At 33.3% G+C, this 27,414-nt stretch overlaps 1 protein-coding gene across 1 annotated transcript in view; it reads right to left on the reverse strand.

Moving 5' to 3' along the window:
• The window catches only part of LOC134246648 (alpha-(1,6)-fucosyltransferase-like), a 134,719-nt gene that overhangs the window by 27,009 nt on the left and 80,296 nt on the right, over positions 1–27,414 (reverse strand). The window contains exons 5-6 of the mRNA XM_062729024.1: positions 13,577–13,753; positions 12,967–13,117 (exon numbers count right to left, since the gene is read on the reverse strand). Coding sequence (XP_062585008.1) covers positions 12,967–13,117; positions 13,577–13,753 — 328 coding nt within the window. The remainder of the gene's footprint in view (positions 1–12,966; positions 13,118–13,576; positions 13,754–27,414) is intronic.

Here is a 27,414-nt window from a genome sequence, read left to right on the forward strand (position 1 = left end):
GGGGGTATATAATACATTTATCATTATAACAGTAACTTGATCCGAAGAGCCGTATCACGTCTCGTTGACAGGCGCGGATCATCAGATCAAACTCGACGCTTCGCGTCTCGTTAGATCTGATGATCCGCGCCTGTCAACTCGACCTGATACGACCCTTCGGATCAAGTTACTGTTATAATAATATATATAGACTACCAGTTAGCTCCTGACAATAAACTCATTAATTTCTCTCTAATTTTGACATGTGAATTTCTGCTATCAAAATTCTTCTTGACCAGTGCTTGATAATTATGCCGATGAGACAAACTGAATTCCTCTCAAAACATTAACATTTGTTACAGATTGCTGTTAAAGTATATGATGAAAAAATAAGTTTTTACTTGATTTAACATTTTTAAATAAGGATACAACTATATTTTTACATTTTTTAGGATTATGAAATTTAAAATTTTAAAGACTTAGTTTTTTTAAAAAAATTCACTTAAATTAAAGGTCACAGTGACCTTGAAATAGGCCGTGACACACCTTCTACCTAAGATGTATAATTTTGCCAAGTTTGAAAGCTCTAGGTCTAATAGTTTTCTAGTTATGAAACGGAGAGGATTTTTCCATATTTGGCCATAGCATCTTTATTAAAGGTCAGAGCGACCTACTTTTTGTGCGCAACACACCGTCTACCCAAGAAGTATCAACTGCCAAAGTTTGATATTCCTAGGTCTAATAGTATTCAAGTTATGAGCCGGACATGAATGGACAGACAGACGGACGGACGGACATGAAGCCTATAACATAATACGTCCCGTCTTAAGACGGGCATATAAAAAGGAAGGGGTGGAATGGGTATTCAAAAATTGCCTAAAAATATACATTTAAATACACTTTACATTTGAGAACTCTGATAAATGTAATTAAATATATTTTTAAAGCAAAAGCAATATTCCAATTTGATTTTTTTTTTAAATGTGTATTTGTAGATTCATAGCAGAGTAATCGACCCAAGTCTGAATGACGCTCGGGAACGTGATTTAGGGAGAAAGGGGGTGAGGGTGATATTCCACCATTAAATCAAAACTGGTCTTACAAAAATTATACAAAAAATTATGAAGATTATTTGTACTACCAGCTTCCTAAAGAAAGTTTTTTACCAAAATTTTCACAAAAAATCTTTGAAATGGAAAAATACACAATTTTCAAAGCTTAGATAATTCATCAGGTCTGGACGACTTCCAAATATGGAAGTCAAGAACGATAACCATGAATTGCTATAAATACACAAAATAAACGTTTGAAAAAGTTTGATGATTCTAAACCAATAAGTACTCGAGATACCTAGATATAGCCATAAAATGTCAAAATAGGTCACGGTGACCTACTTTTTGGTCATCAATCTCTGAAAAAACCCAAGATGCATCTACTGACAAAGTTTGATGATTCTAAGCCAATCAGTACCTGAGATATTCAAAAGTAGGTCACCATGACCTATTTTTTCGATCATCATTTTTCGAAAACCCAAGATGCTTCAATTGACAAAGTTTGAAGATTCTAAACCAATAAGTAAGAGAGATACCTAAATATAGACATAAAATGTCAAAAGTAGGTCACAGTGACCTACTTTTAGGTCGTGAATCTCTGAAAACCCAAGATGCATCAACTGACAAATTTTGATGATTCTATGCCAATAAGTACCTGAGATACCTAAATATAGCCATAAAGTGTCAAAAGTAGGTCACAGTGACCTACTTTTTGGTCGACATGCTCTGAAAACCCAAGATGCATCAAATGGCAAAGTTTGATGATTCTAAGCCAGTAAGTACCTGAGATATTTAAATATAGCCATAAAATGTCAAAAGTAGGTCATCCTGACCTACTTTTTGGTTGTCAATCTCCGAAAACCCAAGATGCATCAACTGATAAAGTTTGATGATTCTAAGCCAACAAGTACATGAGATACTTAAATCTAGCCATCAAATGTCGAACGCCATCATATATCAAAGGTAGGTCACCGTGACCTACATTTTAGTCAACATTTTCTGAAGGCAAAATATACATCAACTAACAAAATTTGATGATCATAGGTCTAATAGTATTCAAAATATGCCTTTTAAACAATTTGAAAACAAATGCCTGCAAAGTTCAAAAAGTAGGTCACAGTGACCTACTTTTTTATAAATATGTTTTAAGACCCCAAGATGCATCATCTTACAAGATTTGATGATTCTAAACCTCTTGGTGTCTGAAATAATGGGATTAAATGTTTTAGAAAAGATAAGCCAAAAAATTCAAAAAGTAGGTCATGGTGACCTACTTTTGAATTGATGTTGTTTGAAGACCCAAAATGCATCAACTGACAAATTTTGATGATCATAGGCCTTAAAGTGTCCAAAATATGCCTCAAAATTAATTGGAAAACAAACAGGTCAAGGAAACTATTTTCTGTGACGTCAGAATAAATTTACATGCTAAATACTGTACGCACGTGACTGACAAATCAACCAATCCGCTGAATGAGTTGGGTTACTACAAAACATACTACGTTTGGAAAATGCTAGTTTTTCAAATCGCTCTCGGAAAGACATGATGCATTTTTTCAAGCATTTTTCATGCTTAACACAAAGTTTACATCATTATCTACTAATTCCATGCTCACATTTACAAACAATTTATTAACAATGGTAATATTGTGTTTTTCTCCACTCCATTGAATAATTATATTTGTGGACAATTGCCTGTATACATGTGCTTATTGTATAAATGAATAAAAAATTCACGTGTATCCCATGCTCTTAAACAACCAACTCCGAGGTGTACTCACGTATATTGTCATGTATACAAGATTTTAGATGGCTATTTAACAGTTTAGAATGGTGTAGATATGCTTTGGTGCAAAATTCTATTATTGCTACTTGTTGCAATGCCATTCAAGCGCCGATACTCCTTCGAAAAATGAATCAGAAAGAAAATCACTTAAAAGTGCAAAAAATCTAGTTTATTGGACTTTGTTAAAATTCTTAGAAATGAAGTTTTCGATTGTTCTTAGTGTATTGATGTTTGACAAGTTTAAATGTGTAATTAAGAAAGTTGGTGTATGCGTCTCCGTAGACTTGGCAGTTAATTTATTTATCATTCGTTTATGGAATGATTACAAAGATGTGAACATTATGTACATGGTGACTTTGTAAATATTGTTTCTAAATATACAATTTCAAGATACTGTATAGGGGGAAAATAACTTGCGGTGTTAATATTCACTATATTCACGGTGTTGATGAATCCGTGAATTCAAGAAACAGTGAATAAGTTTTTAATATGTATAGATAAGGGAGGAAACTTTTCTTACACACCAATTCCGTGAATTCAAGAAACCGTGACAGTGTCAGAGAAGAGAAAAAGAGTAAGAGTAAAAATCAAAAAAATATCACAAAATATTTACTGCAAGCGCTTTCGCCATGTTCAGCTGTATAACTGCCTGAAGAGCCGAACATGGCGAAAACACTTGCAGTAAATATTTTGTGATATTTTTTGGATTTTTACAAGTAAATGTATATACAGTGGCGCCTCATTTATCCGGACGCTTTGGTTCCCAGGCAAATTGTCCAGATAAGTGAAGCGTCCGGATATCTGAATTCTATCGATTTCTCTTCCATGTATACTGTATTTGTATTGTAACTCTTATGTATACTTCAACGCTATCAAATAGAAATAATTTATTTTTTAAAACACTATATCTTTTGTATACATCAGACCTTCTTTTACACTTTTTTTCATATATAATAAATATTTTTATAGCTAAAAACTAAATGCCGACACGCGCTCTCTTTGCCGGTGGTGTAGACATGGTTGTAGCTGGAGAGCAGAATGACAAACATTGGATATAACGCTGCTTATACGGAAAATTTTTCATTACCCAGCTTAGTTTTTACTTTCTACTTCCTATAAATTGAGGAACATAGCCAAGCGAATTCTCTCATTTGCAGCTTTGATTACACCCAAGCGAACTGTCAGTATCGAGTCTAATTTTAATTTGAACACTCATGCACGCTAAATCTGACATAATAAAAATTCATGCAGTAATCATCCCAAGCGAAATCATTGATTGTCTAAAATTATTCAAATTTGATTGAATGTTTTAGGTTTTTTTTTCGATAACTGCCACCAATCTACAGATGAAAATTACAATACCGATTTGTGTGTGCACATGTGTAGACTACGAGATTATGAAACTATGTCGTCCCGTCTATAAATAGAAAAATATTTAAAACCAGCTCTGTACTAAAATTATAAATATCTCGCAGATAACAAATAACTGAATAGAAAATTGTTTTCTGTTACCAACACAGTTAATTGTTTATTTTCATTTGTGTATCGATCTCTCGTATATTATGACCATATCAACTTAGCATGCTTAATCTGTGGACTAATCATCGTAAGTTATTCATAACAGGTCACAGGTGATTGTCATGTAAAAACAATCAATCCGGTCAGTGTTTTGATTAACAATTATCACTCAGTTCAGGCGTGAATGTTGACAAGAAGGGAAGTACAAATTAAAATTTACCGTCCGGATAAATGAACCAATTTATAACGTAAAAATACATTTTGTAGTAAAAAAGAGCCGTCCGGATACGGAACGCGGAATTCCGGATAAATGAGTCAAAATTACGTTGAAAAAATCCGTTCCTAAGAAAAATCGTCCGGATGGTGAAGCGTCCGGATATCTGGCGTCCGGATATCTGAAGGTCCACTGTACATGTGTATGCATGCTACTTAATCCATGCACAACAGTTATATATCAATGTACGCGAGACTTTATAGTAAAATTGTGTCGAATAAATGTCGTACAGCAATGCACTTTTGTTTAGAATGTATGAACCTTTAGTCAACAAATGAATTAGACAAGTAGCATATGGTAAATATACAAATATCAAGTATAGAAACTTAATTTCTATTACTTGTCAAGAGTTTGTGAGCTGTATTTCAACCTACAATTTAACACAGAAAATTTGCTTTGTTTGTTAATGTGAGCATGGAACATCTTCTTTACTATTTATTCTTTCTATTTTCAACAAAAAAATTGAAAATAGATATTAATTGACTCTCCGACAGGCATGTGAAATCATGTGGTAAATTGACCTGAACCATGTGTTTCGTTCTCATTCGTTCGGTTGGGTCATTGTTTGCTGTGAGCACCTCTGTGCGCAATAACAACAAAATCCATATAAGGTAGTTTCCTCGACCTGAAAAATGCCCGCAAAATCAAACAAGAGGCCCATGGGCCACATCGTTCACCTGAGAACCTTTGACCATTCCGTTCTTTACCAGATTTCTCACTTGTTATACATATTGTGACAACATCCTACACCACTGATCATAATTTAGACAATTTGAAATCTACACTACCATAGGATGCTTTGATTCCCCATTGTAAAACTTTGATCAGCCCTGACCAACCACCGGGGGTCATGATTTTAACAATTTAGAATCTACACTACCCCAGGATGCTTCCACTTAAGTTTCAGCTTTTCTGGCCCAGTGGTTCTTGAGTAGAAGATTTTCGAAGATTTTTCCCATATATTTCTATGTTAGACTTTGATTCCCCATTGTGGCCCCGCCCTACCCCCCGGGGGTCATGATTTTAACAATTTAGAATCTACACTACCCCAGGATGCTTCCACATCAGTTTCAACTTTTCTGGCCCAGTGGTTCTTGAGAAGAAGATTTTTCCTATATATTTCTATGTAAAACTTTGATTCTCCATTGTGGCCCCGCCCAACCCCCGGGGGTCATGATTTTAACAATTTAGAATCTACACTATCCCAGGATGCTTCCACATAAGTTTTAGCTTTTCTGGCCCAGTGGTTCTTGAATAGAAGATTTTCAAAGATTTTTCCCATGTATTTCTATGTAAAACTTTGATTCCCCATTGTGGCCCCGTCCAACCCCGAGGGGTCATGATTTTAACAATTTAGAATCTACACTACCCCGAATGCTTCCACATAAGTTTCAGCTTTTCTGGCCCAGTGGTTCTTGAGAAGAAGATTTTCAAAGATTTTTCCCATGTATTTCTATGTAAAACTTTGATTCCCCATTGTGGCCCTGCCCAACCCCCAGGGGTCATGATTTTAACTAGAACTGTCCAAACGGGACAAAATACCCCCCGCTGGGTTTTTCAGAAGTAAGTTTTTCCATAATACAGATATGTATCAAACATGAATTATGAAATTTTTCTTCCAGTGACCTTGAACTTCCCCAAATGACCTTGGGTCAAGGTCATGACACACCCTTGGGTCATGGGCAATCTTTGTGTGAAATGAGAACCTACCAAGTTTATCCATAAGAAAGATATGGACCAGACATGAATTATGAATTTTTTCTTCCAGTGACCTTGAACTTCCCCAAATGACCTTGGGTCAAGGTCATGACACACCCTTGAGTCATGGGCAATCTTTGTGTGAAATGAGAACCTACCAAGTTTATCCATAAGAAAGATATGGACCGGACACAAATTATGAATTTTACTTCCAGTGACCTTGAATTTCCCAAAATGATCTTGGGTCAAGGTCATGACACACCCTTGGGTCATGGGCAATCTTTGTGTGAAATGAGAACCTACCAAATTTATTCATAAGAAAGATATGGACCGGACACGAATTATGAATTTTTTCTTCCAGTGACCTTGAACTTCCCTAAATAACCTTGGGTCAATTTCATGACAAACTCTTGGGTCATGGGCTATCTTTGTGTGAAATGAGAACCTACCAAGTTTATCCATAAGAAAGATATGGACCGGACACAAACTATGAAATTTTTCTTTTAGTGACCTTGAACTTCCCCAAATGACCTTGGGTCAAGGTCATGACACACCCTTGGGTCATGGGCAATCTTTGTGTGAAATGAGAACCTACCAAGTTTATCCATAAGAAAGATATGGACCGGACACAAACTATGAAATTTTTCTCAGGTGAGCTAAAAAGTAGGTCACTGTGACCTACTTTTGAGTTAACATGATGTGAAGTCCTAAGATGCATCAACTTACAAGATTTGATGATCCTAGTCTTTAAAGTAAGCAAAATGTAAACATTTTTATTAAGTGTAAATTTTGGTCAACTTTGAAGTGACCTTGAGACCACGCCCTTTGTGCCAGGGTAATTCCTCATGCAAATTTTAATCTTCAATATATCCTGATCTTTGTATGTAAGTTTGGTGAAAATCTGCACAGTGGTTATGGAGAAGAAGATTTTTTAGCAACTAGTGCTTCTGGTTTTATTTTCCTGATTATCTCCCCTTATTTAGGGGTCGTAATCCTTATTTTAGTATAAATATTAGCCCTTTGGCCAAGGATACCCTGTGACAATTTTGACAATGATTAGCCAAGGGGTTCTTGAGTTATGGCCCATATTCTAAAAAGTTAACGCACAACGCACACCGCACAAATGGCCATAGCATTAGCTCTTTGAGCCTTTGGCTCAGATTGATTGTATATTGTTTAACGTCCCTCTTGAGAATTTCTCACTCATATGGAGACGTCACCGTATGCCGGTGAAGGGCTTCAAATTTTGACCTTTACTCGGCACTCAGGGCCATTGAGCAGTGAGAGATCTTTAACGTGCCAACGCCTGCCGCTGACACAGGGCCTCAGCCTTTGGCTCAGAAGAGCTAATAAAACACCTGGTTTTAAACTTTTCTGCTCAAAAGATTTTTTTAGAACAAATTTTTTGTAAACGTTATGCATATTTAGGAATGAAACAGCATAAATGACAATTCTACTGTGAACAAACATGACTTGAAAGGTTAGATTAAATTCTAAGTGGGATTAAAAATCTTTCAATATGAGGTAGCTATCTCAAAAGTTTAAACTGTGTTAGGAGTTTTGATATAAATATGGCAGATTTTCAGTTTTTAGAGTCTGGTATGAAAATATTTTTGGATGGGAATATTTTTAATATTTTAATTATTTCCTGAGTGTTTATTACAAAATCGTACACTTTCTGATATGCGGGGTAAGATATGGTGAAAAAAGCATAATCTTCATTCACCTTTCTCGACGTTTTACACATTTCCTTGGGTCCATTAAAAGTGTTTATAACATTGTATTCAGCGCTCGTGAAACCCGTGATATTTTATCACTACATGTAGTCTAAATGATGAACATGTGTATGCAATTGACCTATAACCATGAAAACTACGCGATATCGAGGAAATCAGACAGCTAAACAAAATTATTGTTACCAACATAGAGTATAATAATAAATATGAAGATGTTATAATTATAATTGATGATAACTTGACGGTCTGATCTATTCCTCAGTAAACAATCGCATTATTACATGCATTTATTTAATTTTTTTCCAAGATGAAATGTCAAGTTTGTTCACGGTAAATATGTGGGGAATACATTATTCTTCCAAACTTGTCCTCTTACTTCTAAAGATTTTTTGTCAAAAAATCTTTTTTGAAGAAAAAACAACAGCACGTGTTCTCTTTTTGTTCCTTTGAAATATGTTTTGGGGTGTAAAAATACTGCTGTCTGATTGGATAGAAAAAAATTTACGTGTATATGATGTATATTTATGGCAACTTTCAGTTATCATTCTTGACTTCCATATTTGAAAAATCGTCCAGACCTGTTCATAGTTTTTTAGTTTAAGGTCTTTAAAAATTTTTTTTATGATATGTATATCAAAAAGACGCATATATTTTTGTGTTAAATAGTTAAAAGAATAAGTCAATGAAATTTGACAGTGAGACTAACCTGGCTTTTTTGAAAATCAAAGTTTAAGTAGTTCATTGATTAACCAGAAGTCTCTGATGAGACTGTAGCTCTACTAGTCTGTACGTATACCAAAGGAAAAGCAACAGGCAGCAATAAATAGAATTATGTATCTTAGTGTAGTCTACTTGTGTGCCAAGTTAAATTGAAATCATACCAAAACTGAAGGAGGAGTAGAATTTTGAAAAATTGTTTACAAACAGACAGCAAGACAGCTGGACAGAAGGATGGATGATGGTCGCATTACTATCGCATAAGCTCTTCTGGTCTCTGACCAGTAGAGCTACAAATTTTCTCTCCTCATAAACAACTAAAGGGGGGTAACTTTGAGAATTTCCTGTCCAAAAACCACTCTTATGATTTTGTCCAAAATGTGCATACACACAGGAGATATAGTCATGAATTAAATATACCAAAACCAGAAGTCTCTGTCGAGACTGTAGCTCTACTGGTTTGTACTTATAACAAAGGATGAGAAGAGAAGCCATTGCCATCAGACCAGAACTGTAGGATGACTAGCGTTTTAAAGGAATTTCAAAGAAAATTCAATTTTGAGTAACCATGGCAACATCGTTCATCGAAATTAAAATCCAATGCACTATTTTATGTATCTTAGTGTAGTCTACTTGTGTGCCAAGTAATATTGAAATCAAATCAAAACTGTAGGAGGAGTAGCGTTTTAAAGAAATTTCAAAGAAAATTCTATTTTTAGTAACCATGGCAACACCGTTCATCAAAATAAAAAACAAATTCACTATTTTATGTATCCTAGTGTAGTCTACTTGTGTATTATGTAATATTGAAATCAGACCAAAACTGTAGAAGGAGTAGCATTTTAAAGGAATTTCAAAGAAAATTCTATTTTTAGTAACCATGGCAACACCGTTCATCGAAATCAAAAACCGATGCACTATTTTATGTATCTTAGTGTAGTCTACTTGTGTGCCAAGTTATATTGAAATCAGACCAAAACTGTAGGAGGAGTAGCGTTTTAAAGGAATTTCAAAGAAAATTCTATTTTTAGTAACCATGGCAACACCGTTCATCGAAATCAAAAACCGATGCACTATTTTATGTATCTTAGTGAAGTCTACTTGTGTGCCAAGTTATATTGAAATCAGACCAAAACTGTAGGAGGTGTAGCGTTTTGAAAAATTGTTTACAGACAGACGGACAGACAGACAGACGGACGGACGACGGACACCTTACTATCGCATAAGCTCTTCTGGTCTTTGACCAGTAGAGCTAAAAAAAGCGAAAATTAAATGACAGGAATTTTTGGCAGTGGGTGTGTTGTACATCCTTAAGTCAATGGTATCTTGAAATTATTGTAAAAAGTTAATGATACAAATTTTGTGGACAATTCTTTGTTTTCAAGTTCACTGATATGTCCTTTAGAGAATTATGATGTTCATTTTGCTTTTTGAAACAAGCATTTTTTTATCATGTTTTGAATTGGTCCATTTTACATAGAATGACTGATATACAGGGTGTCTGAAAAGAAAGGTAACATTTAAGAACCCTCTCTACACTGCACACTAAAGAGTTCTGGTTCTATGGTATTTTTTTGCAGTTAGTGTGATCTGCCATTAGATCTAAATTCTTTAAATTAGAAATTCACAGTTTATTACACAATTTGTAATCATTTCAGGTATTCTTAACATTTTAAAAGGCCAAGATAAATTAATTGAACATGTTATTTACACGTTTTCTCTATGGAAGTAAACAGCAGTGATTTCTATTCACTGATACTGTGTTGTGTTTGATTATTTTTCCTGGGGGTAAATGCCACGCACCTTAAGCTCAATACTAACACCTTTATAGCATATATTTTTCTCAATATCCAAAAAACATTTTGTACTGGTGTAGAGAGGGTCCTTAACATTTTGAAAACTTTGCTAAATGAAACTGATATCATTCCAAAGATCTCAAACAAAAGTTTTTACTATTAGAAAAAATAATGCGCTAAAACTAATGATGTTCCGACACTATGACATCATCTTAATTAAACATTATTTCAATATGGCGCGACTTACGTCAGAACAGAGTATTTTTATCGTCAAACAATTTTATGAAACGAAAAGTGTAACAGACGTTAAGCGAAAGTTTGGATCCCATTTTAAGAATTGTAATGAGCAGGAAACATGTCTACAAGATTATATCTAAATTCGAGCGACAAGGATCGGTAGCAGATGCGCCAAAAGTAGGTCGACCGAGGTCAAGTCGGAGCTACGAAAATGTGAGTACACTTCAAGAAATGCTCTCTAACAGTCCAGAGAAATCTGTTAGAGGTTCCTCCTCAGAGACTGGAATCCCTAAAACTTGTGTTCATGACATAATCAGGAAGGATCTCAAACTTTTTCCATACAAAATTCAGATAATGCAGAGTTTGATTATCTCAGATCAGGTTGAAAGATTTGATTTTTGTTGTTGGGCAGCTGACGTTGCTGACAATTACGCAGATGCATTTCAGAATGTTTGGTTTTCGGGAGAATCGCATTTCCTCCTATCTGGACATATATGTAAACAAAACATGAGATTCTAGGGGAAATGAACAGCCTCATTGTTACACTGAAGACCATTGCATAGTGAAAAATTAACTGTTTGGTGTGCCATATCGTCACATGGAGTGATTCGCCCTTACGTGTTTATGGACAGTGTTAATTCACAAAGATACCTGTCACTTTTGAAAAACAAATTTGTTAGTGCGCTTCAAAAATGAACAGCAAATATGCAAAATGTCTGGTTCATGCAAGATGGTGCTACAGCACATACATCTAATATTGTATTAGATTATCTGAATGAAATCTTCGGCAACAAGGTGATTTCCCGGCGATACCCAGAAGTGAAGGACTGTGGACAATCTTGGCCTGCGCACAGTCCTGATTTGAACCCGTGCGATTACTTTCTCTGGGGATACCTCATGTCTTCCGTTTACAAACCAAAACCTTTGGACACAAGTATGCTTTTGTCAAACATCAAACGGGAAGTTGAGAAGATCAGGAAAGAAATGTGTCAAGATGTTAATAATAATTTCAAAGTGCATGATAGGGAAGGGAAGCTGGTGAAAGGACATCACTTAGAGAATGTCATTAATTATTGAAATGACAAGTTGTTAGTATGTACTTGAATTGCTGCTTTAATAACACTCTTTGATATATTAATTAAATTAAGCTATCAGATTAAACTTACCTGTTTGCTTTATATGTGTACGTATTTTGATATAAATTCTTCAACCTTAAACCGGCATTCTAAAAGTTTGAAAGTGTTATCTTTCTTTTCGGACACCCTGTACAGTTCAAATTCAGTATCTCTAACACTGATAACTTGAATATCATGAAAATGTTGGAAGCTATTTGGAAGTCCCATACTCTTATTCTTTAAGTATTTTACCCTCAATACTGTATACAGGGTTATTTTCACCCCATGTTATTTTCGCCCTTTCACATCTGAAAACAAGTTTACCCCGTTTTAAATTCGCCCAAAAAGATTTTTGTTTAAGATATTATACAATTTACTTTGAATTCGCCCTGTTTTAAATTCGCCCACTTTAGGCTTGGGCGAAAGGGGCGAAAATTTCCCTGTATACAGTATTCAGAATCTTTTGATTATACCAATTTTTTAAGTTCCATTGTGTTTGAGATAACAAGATTTCATCTTCAGCCATGCCATAGGCCCTGAATACCTACTTAATGCAGATAAATTACATAATTTAGATAAACAATACTCTTACTATTATTCAAACAATTTTGCTGCAAGGTTTTCTGGAGTAAATTGATTTTTAGAGATTATATCTTTGGTTTTGAACTCAAATTCTCGGGCCTCCAGGGGAGCAAAACATGCAGTTCAGTTAACTCCCGACATCATTGTTGATGAACATTCACAAATGTTAAGAATTAATTTTGTATTAAGTTGTGTAATTTTCTGTTTTATTTAACATAAGAAATAAATTCTGATGTATGATTAGTCTAATTTCCTTGTACTGTAGAAGTACATTTTTCCGCGTGGTATTAATTTACGCTATGTATGCGGTAACAAATTTTCCGCGGAAATTCGTCCAAGCATACTTAATGTAAATGTAATAGATATAGCGACAATTTAAGAGATCGGCATAATTTTCTACCCTCGGATTAAACAGAAATTGAGATTCCGCGGAATTATGACCTTGTGGAAAAAAGTACGTCTACAGTATTTCTTACCTGTGATGAAAAGGTACAAACTAAATGGTCACACAGAGACAGGAAATGAATATCCAGAATGACCCCCCTTAACGATTCATCCGAGTAGCGTCTGTTGAGCCCAGCAGACAAAGTGGCAGCAGGGTCACTGATAAAAGTGTAATCTGGATAACTGTGAAAAAGAGGACAATCCTAAATGACCCCCAGAATAACATGCCATACATGTATGTACCTCTGACAATTTAATAAATGTTTCATACTTTATGTTCCTCGAGTACCACATGTTTAGTTTGAGTAAAATAAGCTGAATGGTTAAATACCAAGTAAGTCTCATTTTTTTAGATGCTAAATATTTTAGATGTTCATAAATAAATTTCAGCTGCAAAAAATCTTAAATTTTAAACTTTTTCTTCCACTTATCTTGATTTTCCAACTGTGACCTTGGGTCAAGTTCATATGACCTCTCAGGTCATAAATAATCTTTGAACCAAGTAACCAATGATTCTCCTTTGCAAAGTTATAGCCTGGACAAGATTGCACAGACAGACAAATGGACATTGTGATTCCTATACATGTATATCCCAAACTTTGTTTGCCAGGGTACAAAAATAAGAATACAAAAATTTCATACTTCTTTTTGGCTTCAGGTAAGGCTGTAGGATCATCAGAGGCCAGGAAAACCCTGCGCTGAACCCCAGGCATGCGATGTTCTAATTTATTAAAGTAATCCTCGACATAAGTCATGTATTCAGCCACTGAGTGGAAAGAGGCCTCCGCAGCGAGCTTGTCTGTACGGCGGATATGTACACTGTAACAACACAAAACAAAAAAATCAGAGGTATTACTACAGGATCAAACCTAAATAGCTCAAACACAGGTAGTATACATGATAAATAGCCCAGAAGTTTATACTGAATGAATTATCAATACTGTTTACTAGACATTTAAGGATTTTCATCCCAAATAAGACCAAATTCTCTACCCTTAAAAGTCCATCAAGTAACCAAAACTCTGATATTAAATTAAAGCATTTTATATTAGAAAAGGATTGCCAATAAGAGATTTTCAAAAAATTCATTAATTAAGCAGTAGTTAATGAACAAAATTGCATTGAAGTCTATCGGGAAAAGCGATTTTTCTCAATAAAAATTCAAATACATGAATATTGTATAAATATAGCCCTTTGATGAGGTCGATCGATAGATATATAAACTTCACAGAAAAGCATAGAAAAGAAGAGCACGAACTGCGTGGCCGGTATGCTTTTCTGTGAAGTCGATATATCTATGGATTGACCGAATTAAAGGGCTACATTTGTTATATTATTTTTACATAGATTAACAAAATACAATTTGAAAATAATGGGAACAAGGCACAAGTTTTCTCTCTTTAACTTTGAGAGACTAGAGATCAAAATAAATTAAGCTGTTTAATGTAATTTTGTAACCTTTATACTGATGAAGTAATTTAGAGGATTTACTAATTCTAAATACTACATTTATTTGTATCAATTCTTGACAAGCATATTCAATATGTTTCAATACAAAGTAGATCCTAATTCATATTGTTATGTCTCATTAATTACAGAACATTAAAAAATATTAATTACAAGATGAAGTATATATTTTTTGAGAAACATCAAGTCATACACTGTACTAGCTATAATTGTGAAATCAGTATTATTTTTGTTTTACAGAAAATTATGATCTCCATTTTAAGAAACATCAAGTCGATATGCATTTCAGATTCTATAAATAGTAACTCAAGTCTTTATGCTGTTATATACTTAATCACTTGATCAAGTTTGAGCCAATCGGAGAGCTTGGAATAAATGATAAAAATAATATCATCAAATACTGTGGTAGAAAGATGCATTGAAACATTCGAAATAGTATGACATTTGAAAACAACTTTTTTACCAGGCAAAATTTTTTTAAATTAATTTTTTTCTGCAAATTAAAAATAAAGGGCGATAACCATACATGCCAACTTTTGAAAATTCCCATGGGGGATTTAGCGTGTGACGACAATTTTCAAAGCTCTAAATTCGCGACATTTTGTAGTGAAATTAAATGATAATGAAATGATCATTTTTTTAAATTTATAATTTTTGATATCACTTATTAATACAACTTAAGGATTAATTTAACAAAAAAAAAATGATTAGAAAAAAAATTTTAAATTTTTTTTTTTTTCCAAAACTTGAAATATTTTTGCTAAAATAAGTGCCTCTCTCATTAAAAACATGTTTTTTTTTCTACCAGGACACATACTTTAGTGAAAATTGAAAATTGTACAACTTTTAAATCATTTTTTTCAAAGGCTAAAAAATATATGAGGTTTTGATACTGTAAAGTCCTGTTTCTGGAAACATTTTTGAGATTTTTTATTTATATTTCAATTAATTAGTAATTCTAATAAGGTATTAAAGTTACTGAAATTTATACCACCTATCCAAAGGAGAATTATTTTTTTACAGTCATGAAATTTGTCAGGCTTGATGGTGCCATGTGGGTATTTCCGTAAGTCATGCACATACCTATAAAATATTACTTTTGGGAGAAGGAAGGGAAAAGAAATTCTAATTGACATACACTTGATTGTTTCATCTTAATTTCATAATATTTTAACTGGCAAACTTTACAATATTTTTCATTATAGGTAGATAAAATCAGCAGCTATGCTTTGTAGTTTTCTACTTTCGTTTTCAAAAAAAACGTTCTCTTTGGATTCCGATTTAGTTTGATTAGTATTTCATTGTCTTTAATTTATGTTTTTAATAAAATAACTAACAATTAACACGTTAATCTATGTGTTTCACCTTGCATACCCCTTAAAACTGACAAGATAATCCCCTAATTGCCCTAAGCTGTAAGCTACTTGTACCTGGACAACTGCGTGCGTTCAAGCGTGAAGTGATTTCCTGTGGCTAATTAACATTGTTAAATAAACAATGAAACTTATCTGAGTGCATTGAATAAACAAGTTTGACATTGTTATCCCGATTGCCAAAATTCAGCGGTAGGGAATCTTTTATAATCGGAAATATTGGTGATTTTTTCAAATCAGGAAATTAGGGCAATTTTTCTTTCCCGATCGGGAAGGCAGGATGAAAGGGTAAAATCGGGAGAATCCCGCCTAAATCGGGAAAGTTGGCATGTATGGATAACTTTTACCAACATTCAAGGTCATAAATTAGGATCGACACATGCCACTACATTTTAATATTTATACAGCCCCTAAACCATGCTACTACACCACTTGAACGGTACGGTTCGGTACGCTTTGTGCACGGAACGGTACGCTTTGTGAACGGAACGGTTCGTTTTGAGAACGGTACGATACGCTTTGTGCACGGAACGGTTCGCTTTGTGCACGGCACGGTACACTTTGTGCACGGAACGGTTCGCTTTGTGCATGGAACGGTACGCTTTGTGGACGGTACGTTTCGTTTCTTGCACGGAACGGTTCGTTTTGAGAACGGTACGCTTTGAGAAATGGTATGCAAATGAAGTGGGCGGAGCCTGTTAGCTTTAATTTTTGATTGGCTGCTAAAATTTTATTCATTTTAAATGACTTTTGAAGTACTTAATGCATGTATATAATTATATTTCAGCTTTTAACAAATTAATTTCTCGGTTTCAATTTTAACATTTTACACTACAGCGGTGATGGAGGAAAAATGAAAAAAAAAAAAAATGAAAGGAAGAAATAACATCATCCCACCGATGTCTTTGGCATTATGTATAGATATGTATTTATATATATAGAATTCGTAAATATTTCCGTATTTAATTTTTACATATGCTGACCCTTCATTTGAAAAAGGAAAAAAAATATTAAATGAAATATTTTTTCACTTTAAAATAAAGTTGTAACATAATCAAAAGGAATTAATATATACCGGGTATATACTTGTTCTATACATATAACGCTATGCACATATATAAATTAGTTTTATTTGATTGATCTATAGAAATAAATGGGTCATTTTCAAAAAAAGTCCATTTTTTGAATGACATATTTTTTGAATATGATATAAAATGAAAGTGGTTTTCCTATGATTTTTTCAACTTTATTTGAATAATACAGTAATAAACTACTAAAATCCACTGCATTGCATAAAAGAAAATATTTCTTTTAAAAAATATTGACATTTTATCTAAGTCATTTAAACTTTAATGTCCTTCCTGTTACTTTCATAAAAAAGAGCTGTAAAACTCTATTTCAAAATTTTCATCAAATAATCTTTTGTATATCGTTAAAAAATGAAAAAAAATATCATTGAATGCCGAGATGTCTGACATTCATCTAATATATGAGCGTTTAAAAGCATGTCAAACTACCATATACCAAACAGAAGCAAAATCTACGGGTTTCTCTTCATGAAAAGCCTTATTGCAGAATGTTTATATGCTATAGTTGAAAAAACATTCTTGTACATTATTTTTGTGATTAGAATAAACAATTACAGAAAGTTATTTAAACATGGGGTGTTGCTAAAACGCGGAACGGAAAACGGAACGGAAAGCGGAACGGAACGGAAAACGGAAAATATAATTTCAGATTAAATCATTTAAAATACACAAATTTTATCAGAAAGGGTAAACTTATGCATATTTATTCCCTCATTAATAAATACAAATTGATTATAGTCATGTTAAGTCTCTTATTCACGAAAACCGCTGACATAGCAGTGACGTAGCATCACTTTCGAAAGGGGGGGGGGGGTGTCGGAGAAGGAACAATTTACTAGTACCTGAAAAGAACTGGACAAGCGAAAAAAGAAAGCAATTGTTCTATTCGGAAGGGAAGGGGGGTGGGGGGAAATTGCAAGTCAAACTTCTTTCGGTACACATTATATTTACACTAACTTTCTACATTAATTTAACCATACATGTTAACCTATTGTGATTAAAAAGAGGGAGATTCAGACCTCAAAAGCGGTAGCATTGCGCGCGTGTTGTTTAACGCTTGGATTATCGATATCTTTCATGTAATATAAATGTATATTATAAGCCTTAAATGAAATCAGGTACCTACACTAATTAATCTTAAATATCAACAGCAAAGAAGAAGACAGAAACACCTTAAGTTTGACATAAATTATACAAATTCAAATAATTTTTAATGCTCATCATTTTGCTTGGATTGGCTGCTTTACTTAGCCTTCTGAAGAGTGATCTTTGCTGAAATAGCCTAGAAGCAATAATTCTGAATGTTCATTCAGTTTTTAAACAAAACAAATGATGGCATGGTTTAATCTAGATCTAAAACAAGTTCGTATCTTTCGTTATATAAATCAGATTTCCCGCGATGATCGAAAACGAAAGTAGAGATGTGCCACATGACTTGGTCAATCGAGTGATTTCTATTGACTTTATTGATAAAGTTGTGAGCTTCTGTGCTTTTAAAGACGATGTCAAATGTTTTCATCTAATTCTTAAAAGCTGTATCTCCTTTTTCATGGCAGGGATGTTGATTAATTTATCGTAACCAATGTAATCACTGGTAGTCTTATGTTGTTGTCGTTGTCAAATCCGTGCTTGAAATCGATGTACAAAAAAAGCGTTTGTATGATTCCAAGTCAAATCACGCGATATCTAGCGAGATTTTATGAGAGTGGCTTCAAAAATGGATACCCAAGCGGACCAAAAATACTTTAGACGCAGCTTTTGTAGAAAAGCGGTAGATTTCTGAATTAAATCGGTAGGCGGGAGATGGAGTGAAAAAGCGGTAGACTCCCGCCTAAATCGGGAGAGTTAACATGTATGATTTAACAGATCTAGAAAGTGTTGGGGGTTTCAATGAAACATTTCTAAAGTGAAAACCTTATGTCTGGAAAAAGGGGGAGGGGGAGGCAAAGATTTTATACATGAATCTAAATGAATCATGTTAATTGGTAAGAGAAATAAAAATCTTTAAAAAAAATATCTCAAGATTACTGTTAGAGTTCTCCTTTCCGGCAAGCTCGGATAACCTCGAGTGTAAAACTTAAAATTAAAAATTATATGTTAAAATTATATACAAAATAGAGCTGCTTTCTATCTATTGAAATCCTTGAAGTCATAAATCTTAACTGTGGCAAAATTTATGTATCATCTGTACAGTCAATGAAGTTAAAGTGTGTTTGGAGGTGGGGGATGGGTATGAATGATCCCGTAAAACATTTTGACTTCCCTGTTTTTTTCCGCTCATATCTGAAAAGTTGCAACTTGGCTAAAGAAAACAATTGAACACGCTGTTAAATTATTTTGCAAGAACTTTTTTTCTTTTGTTCATATTTTCATTTTTCAATATGCATTGATATGATGTCACTGGTGGATTAAGAGGGGCCAAGACCCCCCCCCCCCCTGCCAACCTATTTTTGGTGACCAAAATATACATGTTTATCTAAATCAATTTTTTTGTTGCTGGGGGCACCTATTCCGACCCCAAACTGCCCCCCCCCCCCTTCAAGATTCCTGGATACGCCACTGCATGCATAATCTGAATGTCAAACGGGTGCATGCTTTTTTTGTCTTTACAGATACATGTATGTACATACCAGTAGTTTTCCTTCCGCCTATTTCATATTTTTCGTTTATGGGCGAGCTTTCTTAAAAAAATTAATTTTAACGAAACCTTCAGTTGGATACTCTGGAATTGAATCTAGTTATTACATATCTCACAGACTATATTTAATGACCATTGCATGTACATTTGCCAGTTCTGAGGGGTGCATCAGATTCATGAATATATCGTATTTCATGATAATTTTTCATCAGAGGTGCCTTTTATATCATGAAGATTGCTTTTTATGTGTGATTTGTCTCAAATCTAGGTTATTTGCTTGACATTAATTTTCCGTTTTCCGTTCCGTTCCGCTTTCCGTTCCGCGTTTTAGCAACACCCTTTAAACATGTGCTCTGCCAAAGCAATTTAAACTAGGAAAATATACTGGTAACAGTAAGGACTCGGGTAGCAGGAAGGACAAAACAGTAACAGGATGGACCAAACAGTGTAACAGGATGGACAATGAAATCTACATTTTAAATAAAAATTGACTTTTTTTAACTTTATTGGTTAAGAAAAGAGAAAGAAATGTAGAATAAAAACATAATTTTGTCAAATCTGGCAAATTCGAGACAATAAAAGACATTTATGTCCATCCTGTTACAAAATTTAATTGTAAAGGCTATTAAAATATTTATCACTTCAATTTTTGTTTATTAAAGGTACTCTATGCTGTTGCAAAACTAAGAATTTTTCATAATTTTAAGAAAAACAAATGATAAAACTTAAATGGGTATATAAATACCAGGATAATTTGTCCCTCCTGTTACAATTTCTGTCCATTCTGTTACAAGAGTGCATGTTTAAGTTATAATGGCACTATTTGAAGCACAAACAAATTTCAATATGATTTACAAAGTTTTTTTAACATGTGTTATTAAACTTATATTACTTAGAAAAATAAAAGTAATTGTTTTTATTGTTAAAACTCAAGATATGAAGTCCAGTTTTCCTTACTGTTACCATATTAATGCTAACAGGAATGACAGTAACAGGATGGACGTTTCTCATATAAATCACCAGTTAGTTAGTATAACGTACTCTTTTTGCATCATTCAGACATTGAAACCATTTCTTTGTAACTTAGTTAATCTAATTGTTCTAGCAGAATAAACAATTTAAAGAGTACTTGCATAATATGAAGGTAACAGATAGGACGTATTTTAATTATACTCTACCAATAAGACAAACTTATCGACCTTTGAACCCTTTCTTTACTCACTTTCAAATCATGGCGCTCATAAACTTGAGACAACAGAAAATGATGATATAATGTGGATCATGAAAACAGTTCCTAGGAAAGTGAGATAACTTTTATTTTAACATTTTCTTTTTGGTAACAGGAATGACATAAACTTGTAGGACATGTCACTTCCTGAATGTTAAATGCACAATACTAGTATTGAGTGGGCGGCATAAGTAAAACAATCATATTAAATTAATCTGTAAATGAATTCAATTAATATGAGGTGCAAAATTTGTACATATCTTCACAGGGTAATATTTTCCCCATCATTTAACTAAGCACGTTATAAAATTTCTGTTGAAGTGACATGGTTTTACTGTTAAATTTTACTCGGAATGCATAGAATATTTTTTATAAAACACCTGGGAGATGATCATAAAATAACTTATAACCTGTATGACCATGTATATTAACCAACGGGGAAAAAATTTTCAGTCTTAAGAATGTTTTTCCTATTATTCTGATCAAAAGACAAAAAAGTGGACTTTTTTTGAAAATGACCGAAATATGACTATTCCTGCTTCATTTTTATTCCTAGTAATTAGATATGTAAATTGTTTTTTTTAATTGTAGATCTATCGCTTAAACGTTTGCTTCAGAAGAGAAATATCAGTGAACAAAATAGATACAAAAATCAACAGCAGACACACGAAATTAATACAATAACTTCCGAGCGCTTTCTTGAACAAAAAAAAAATCTTTTCACAGACAAGTATTTATGGTTTCAATAATCCTTTAAGTGTATTGAGTATTTATTTTAGAAGTTTTTTTTATTTTATTAAGCTATTCTATTCTTGTTAAGTCTGTAAAAAGAATGCCGTGAGAGAGAGAGAGAGAGAGAGAGAGGATAGAGAGAGATGCAAACCCTTATTACATGTACATTATCAGTACAAAAAAAATAACTTGTATTTATTCTCATTCTTCGTTTTATTTACATCACCAAAGTCACAATTAATCAGTCTATGATGCTATTTAATCAACCCATTTACAACTATTGTGCAATGAATAATCCGTTCTCTGTACATGCATGCTGTCGCATGAAATCCTCGTGCATCACCTGTCAATCAAAATGGCATGACACTAGGTGACCCTGAAAGTCTGTTTACGCAGGAAGAATTTCTCCTGTGATTTAAAACATTCTTTTGGTCAGTTCATAGTTCACAACTGTCTAAAAAAAATATTGGGTCACAACCGGAGAGACGGGGGAGGGGGGGGGGGGGGCATGTGTTTAACACACCTTTCAAATTATTTAGTTCTGACCACATCAAGTGTATTAAATCACTCAACAGACATCCAGCAAACTCATCTTCCAGGTTTCACCACAACACTGATTACAAATTTACTTCCTAAATTATCCCTTTTCAGACAAAAATGAATAAGCATGTATCTCTGAATTATAATTTTCTTTTTTTAAAAAGCACAATTTAAAGCCACATAAATTTGCATAAGTATCGCCTTCTAAAGGGGGGGGGGGGGTAACAAACAGAATATGGCTTGAAAGAGGATTGATATATTTTTTTTAAATTTCATTTTATTTAGTAAATTATCTTTTTTCAGACACTTATAAAAATGTTTCCTGTAGATTATGCTTAATTTTATTTTACAACAACGTACCATTTTGCAGACTTTTAAAGAACTTTAAACCAGCTAATTCGTATTGCTTTCTAGAAAGGGGATGGGGGTACAGTGTAACAAACCTTATAATATCTTCATTTTTTCGCAAACTGTTTTTTTTTTTCATTTTTCATAAGATGTATTTCAGAATGAAGTAATATTTATACTGCAGTTTGCACATTTTATTTGCAAAAAATTCGGCTGGCGATTTTTGTATGCAGCGTGAAAGTTGATCACAGTTTTATCAGTAAGATAATTATCTTTGTCTGTTCAGTAGAAGTCTTCATGTTTACCGCATGTAATATTTTAATCCATATTTTACATGATTACAGATTTTCAGTGCAAGTATAACTGCACCAATGATTCGCCTATAGTAAGAATCTTAACAGATTTAATGTGAGAGTCTAATACGGATCTTTTTTTCAATTTGACAGTTTATATATGTTTTAAAATTCTTACAAAATAATTCATAAGTAAAATCACGCATCTGATATGTACTACATATGAATGCATACTTACGACAAAACCGATCTTGTATCCGATAAGATTTAAATTAATAATTTAAATGAGCAGAATTGAAATCAAAAGTCGAGACAACCAGGGAATTAATTCATGAAAGCGTGTTCTATCTTAGTAGTACTTTTTATTGAACCTATTTTTATGTCAAATATAATTATAGGATTATGAAAATGAATGTACATGTACACATTTAAAGAGGGCTTTTTCCCCGGGCACGAGCACGATTATATTGAATTTTGGGGCATCTTATAATATTAGTTTAAATATCTGTATAGTTAAATTACGAATATTTAAATACAACTAATATTTCCAAAGGAAATTGATTTAATTTGCTAATATAAAGAAAATGAGAGACTTCAAAGACGCCGACATTGTTCGAGGTCCACTGTGCCCCGTACGTGTTTTGCGGGAAAAACTCGTGGTCTGTACTATACCTTTGACCACAAACACAACCAGTTGATTTAATTTATAGCAAATAAGGAATCGTTTCACACTCTGTCTAGTTGTTTTGCAGTTGTAGTTTCCTTATTTTTTACAGTTGAAGATCCAGATGCATGATACTTGATAATTGTGTTTCGAACAGGCAGACACAACCTCCGTCCTCCTTTCACAGGCGCCGTAGCGAGAAATAAACCAAAATGACTTATTTGGTCATTATACGATTCAAAAATCATTGGGGGCGTGGTTTGCATAATTAACCAAAGAACGGTACGGTTCGTTTCTTGCACGGAACGGTACGCTTTGTGGACGGTACGATACGCTTTGTGCACGGTACGGTACGCTTTCTGCATGGAACGGTACGGTTCGTTTCTGAGGTGTAGTAGCACGGTTTAGGGTCTGTTAATGGGAATACGTCTAAATATTCCGAGTATTCAACATCTACATATATGTTATGTATTCAATTTCATTAAATTGTTGCTATTAGAGATTGAATACCTTAAAGAATATTTCATTACAACAAGTGTGGGGTTATAAAATTCAACTAAGGCCAGGTAAAATTAATCTTTAGATTCTCATCCTAATTTGCAAAAAAATTGGGGCGGGTGGGCGGATTTTATTTTTTATATTTTATAATTGTTAATTTATATATAGGCCTAAGTATCAACAAAACAATGGACGCCCCGTACACATTTTTTTCATTACCTTAATGCAAATATGAATAGATTTAATTCTTTTCATATTCTTTTAAATATTAAAAGAAATTTTTTTCTTTAAAAGTTAAATATTTATTGTTAATTAACAAATTAACAAGTACACATTATACGACACACCCTGAACAAAATGAGGTGGGGATACCAATAAATTGTGTATGCGTGACTTCTTACTTTGCAAATTCTATATAAATCTTCTAATAATTATTCTACTGAAAAAATTAGCCCTTCTCTTAAGTCTGTCTACGATGTTGTAGATTTTTTTTTTATTTCAAAGCTAAGTCACACAGATGGAGATCGTTATATATAACTTGACTTTCCTCATCTATTTTTACTTAGTTACAATCTCTCTACATACTTGCTCCTGCCAGTGATGGTATCTATATGTGTTTATGCTATTTTTTCTTCTCTGCCTTCTCTATATTGACAAATTATCTTTTCCTTACACATTTAAACTGCTTTTATTGCCGTTTTTTCTCCATTCTTCACATGGCGTTTTTGCTATAAATAGCGACACACGAATTTTAATACAGACGGGAGATAACTCTTTAACTTTGACCCAAATTCTTTCTGAATAAAAATACAAGAAAATACCCAAAAATCAAAATAAAAAACATCGGGGCGGGACATTTTGAGAGAGGCGGGCGGGGATGAGAATCTAAAGATTAATTTTATATGGCCTAAGGGGACAAGATTGTGGTATAGGATGAGACCTTGATGCATTCCTTTGCTTCAGTTGACTTGTGTGTGTGATGCATGTATATATTCAGAGTTAAGATGTAATATCCCTTTGATAAGAGGAATAAATTTCCAAGGATATTATTCAAGTAATTCAATGAATTGTCTTGTCAGAGTGCAATAATGAGGACCATTTTATTGTCAACTCATTCAAATCTGACCTATTGTACAAATGTCAATTAAGATCACACACATACAGCTTATGTTCTCACATTACTGGGCATTAATTTTAACAAGTATATAAACCTTTAAAAACTGGCCAGGAATTAAAATATAATTTATACTGATTTTTTAAAATAATAATTTCAGAAGTTTCAAGATATTTTTCCCAAGGTGTTTTCATATGTAGCACAACAAATTTTGTCTTACCCTATAATATATTTTTAAGCTTACAAAATAACCTTAAAAACTTAATTTTATCAATCGACATATTCTTTAGAGAAATTTATTTAAATCATAAAAAATAAATAAAACTCATTTTCTCCAAAATACATCTAGATAAAAATCAAGGAAGACTCTTTTTGTAAAGAAGAAGCATCAATAAATTAGATTACACCAAAAAATTGAATCAATATTAGATGCACTGATGTAGGAAAAATATTTTCAAATTCTTTGGAATCAAAGTCCTTTCCTGTTGCCCGGGACTCAAAAACTTTGGCAAGTCTCCACATACATCACCATACTATAGTTACTCATTACTGGCTACTGAACTGGACAGATATAAAAGAGGGAAACTAGAAACACACACTACTTTATCAATATTTATAAACACACAATGAGATAATGTATTATTGAAAGACACAAATTAGTGTGCAAAAATATCAAACTTTCAACACAGACTCTGTTAACGATCATATGACAATGGGTTGATTAACCTGAGAGTATAAATAACCTAAAATTTATTGTCAAACTGACACCCGTTGTTTATTATTATGTAACATAAACCCAGACATCTGTTGTTCTTTTATAGAAAAAAAGGACATCTTTTTCTATCGGTCACTCCGTGATCATGCCATGTGTTCATTGTTTATGACTACGGTGTCGCTCTCAGTATACTGCATACTTTTCCCTAAACAAAACCTTTATCTCTAAAGCATTTGAAAGACTCTCTTTACAGGCGGTGCCAGGCAATCGCCAGTGCACAAACTACATAAAACCGGAAGTAAAAGGTTTTTTTTCTCTACATACTTCACAAGTCAGATGGTGTGGAGGACCCTTAAATAGTTACTATTATACTTTACCTAAAACATTTATACTCAGTTCCTTTAAACTGTGAAAGTTGAGATACATGTTTCTATCTTACTCTTTTTTAATTGTTATAGAAATTTCAGATGAAGAATTATATTTTTATAATCAAGTTAATATTTTGTTTCACTAAAAATATTTTCAAGATAAATAATGGAAAAATAACTTTTGTTGATGGATGAATTTTGTTTTACAAGTACAGAAAACAATGTACCGGGTATTGTAATATTCTGATTTAAAAAGCATAGCTTCATTACGTTTTCTCGTGTGAATTAGATAGGTTTGATAGTAAATACTACGTATACGAGGGTTGTCCCGTAAAATCGTGGACAAGTTGTCTAGTTTGAAAAATAATCATCACTGCGTTCTGAAATTTTCAGTACTTTTTAGTTCATATATTTTGAATATACAGAGCAAATTTCAAATAGGTATGTGCATAAATAAACAAATTATTAGATGTTATGTTATGTATTGTATCATCCTATGGCGCACGGATGATAATGTCAAAGTGTCTAAAACAGCGTCACGTTTCATCATTGCTAAATTGAAGTTGGATAAGTCCCACTTAAGGCCATAATAAATAAATTGCTAGATTCTCATCCGAATTTTTTTAAAAATCGAGGCGGGCGGGCGGCTTTTATTTTACATTTTTTATTTTTTCAATTTTGCAGATTTTTTATTGACCCGGGGGTTGTAACATAAAGGCTACTTAAGTCTAAGACCGTGCTTAAGTAGGACTTAAGTACAGTCTAAAACTTTTATAGATCGTAACTAGAAGCGTGCTAAGATTTAGCAATCTTAGCAAAACTTAGGCGGCCAGTAGAGGTGACTTATATAAGTATATCTTAACTTTCTTGTACATATATTTAGAATTATTTAATGTTGACTTTCGATGTTAAAACATTCCTCTATTCATATTATGCATTAAAGAAAATAATTATCTCTATTTGACGCTGATTTAGGAAATTTTATTTTTTCGTTGGGGGGAGGGGGGCGGGAGGTTAATCACAGATTCCTATATCACTCCCAACACAGCATACATGTAAATACAAAATTTAATAATTTAATATTAGGAATACTCTGAAATTAGTGGGACATAAATTGAACACAGTAATAAACCATGGATCTGTATGTTCACTTTGAAAATATGAACTGAAATGCCGTGGGTAATTTGTTAAAACCAGAAAAGAAAGAGGATGATGACAGTAACAGTAATACTATAAAAAAAGTATCTGTAAAGTATAAAATAAATGTAGAACGCGACAAGTGCTGATTTAGACAGGGCTCACTACAGTTCGATCTATCGAGAGAGAGAGCGAGAGAGAGAGAGAATTGCTGATAAGTGGAGACATACGAAAATATCCCGTTTTTTGTATCGGTGATTAAATTGCAAATGAGTAT

Source organism: Saccostrea cucullata, unplaced genomic scaffold, assembly GCF_032062105.1.
Source record: "Saccostrea cucullata isolate Sc308-1 unplaced genomic scaffold, CSIRO_AGI_Scuc_v1 ctg1438, whole genome shotgun sequence".
Taxonomy (NCBI): domain Eukaryota; kingdom Metazoa; phylum Mollusca; class Bivalvia; order Ostreida; family Ostreidae; genus Saccostrea; species Saccostrea cuccullata.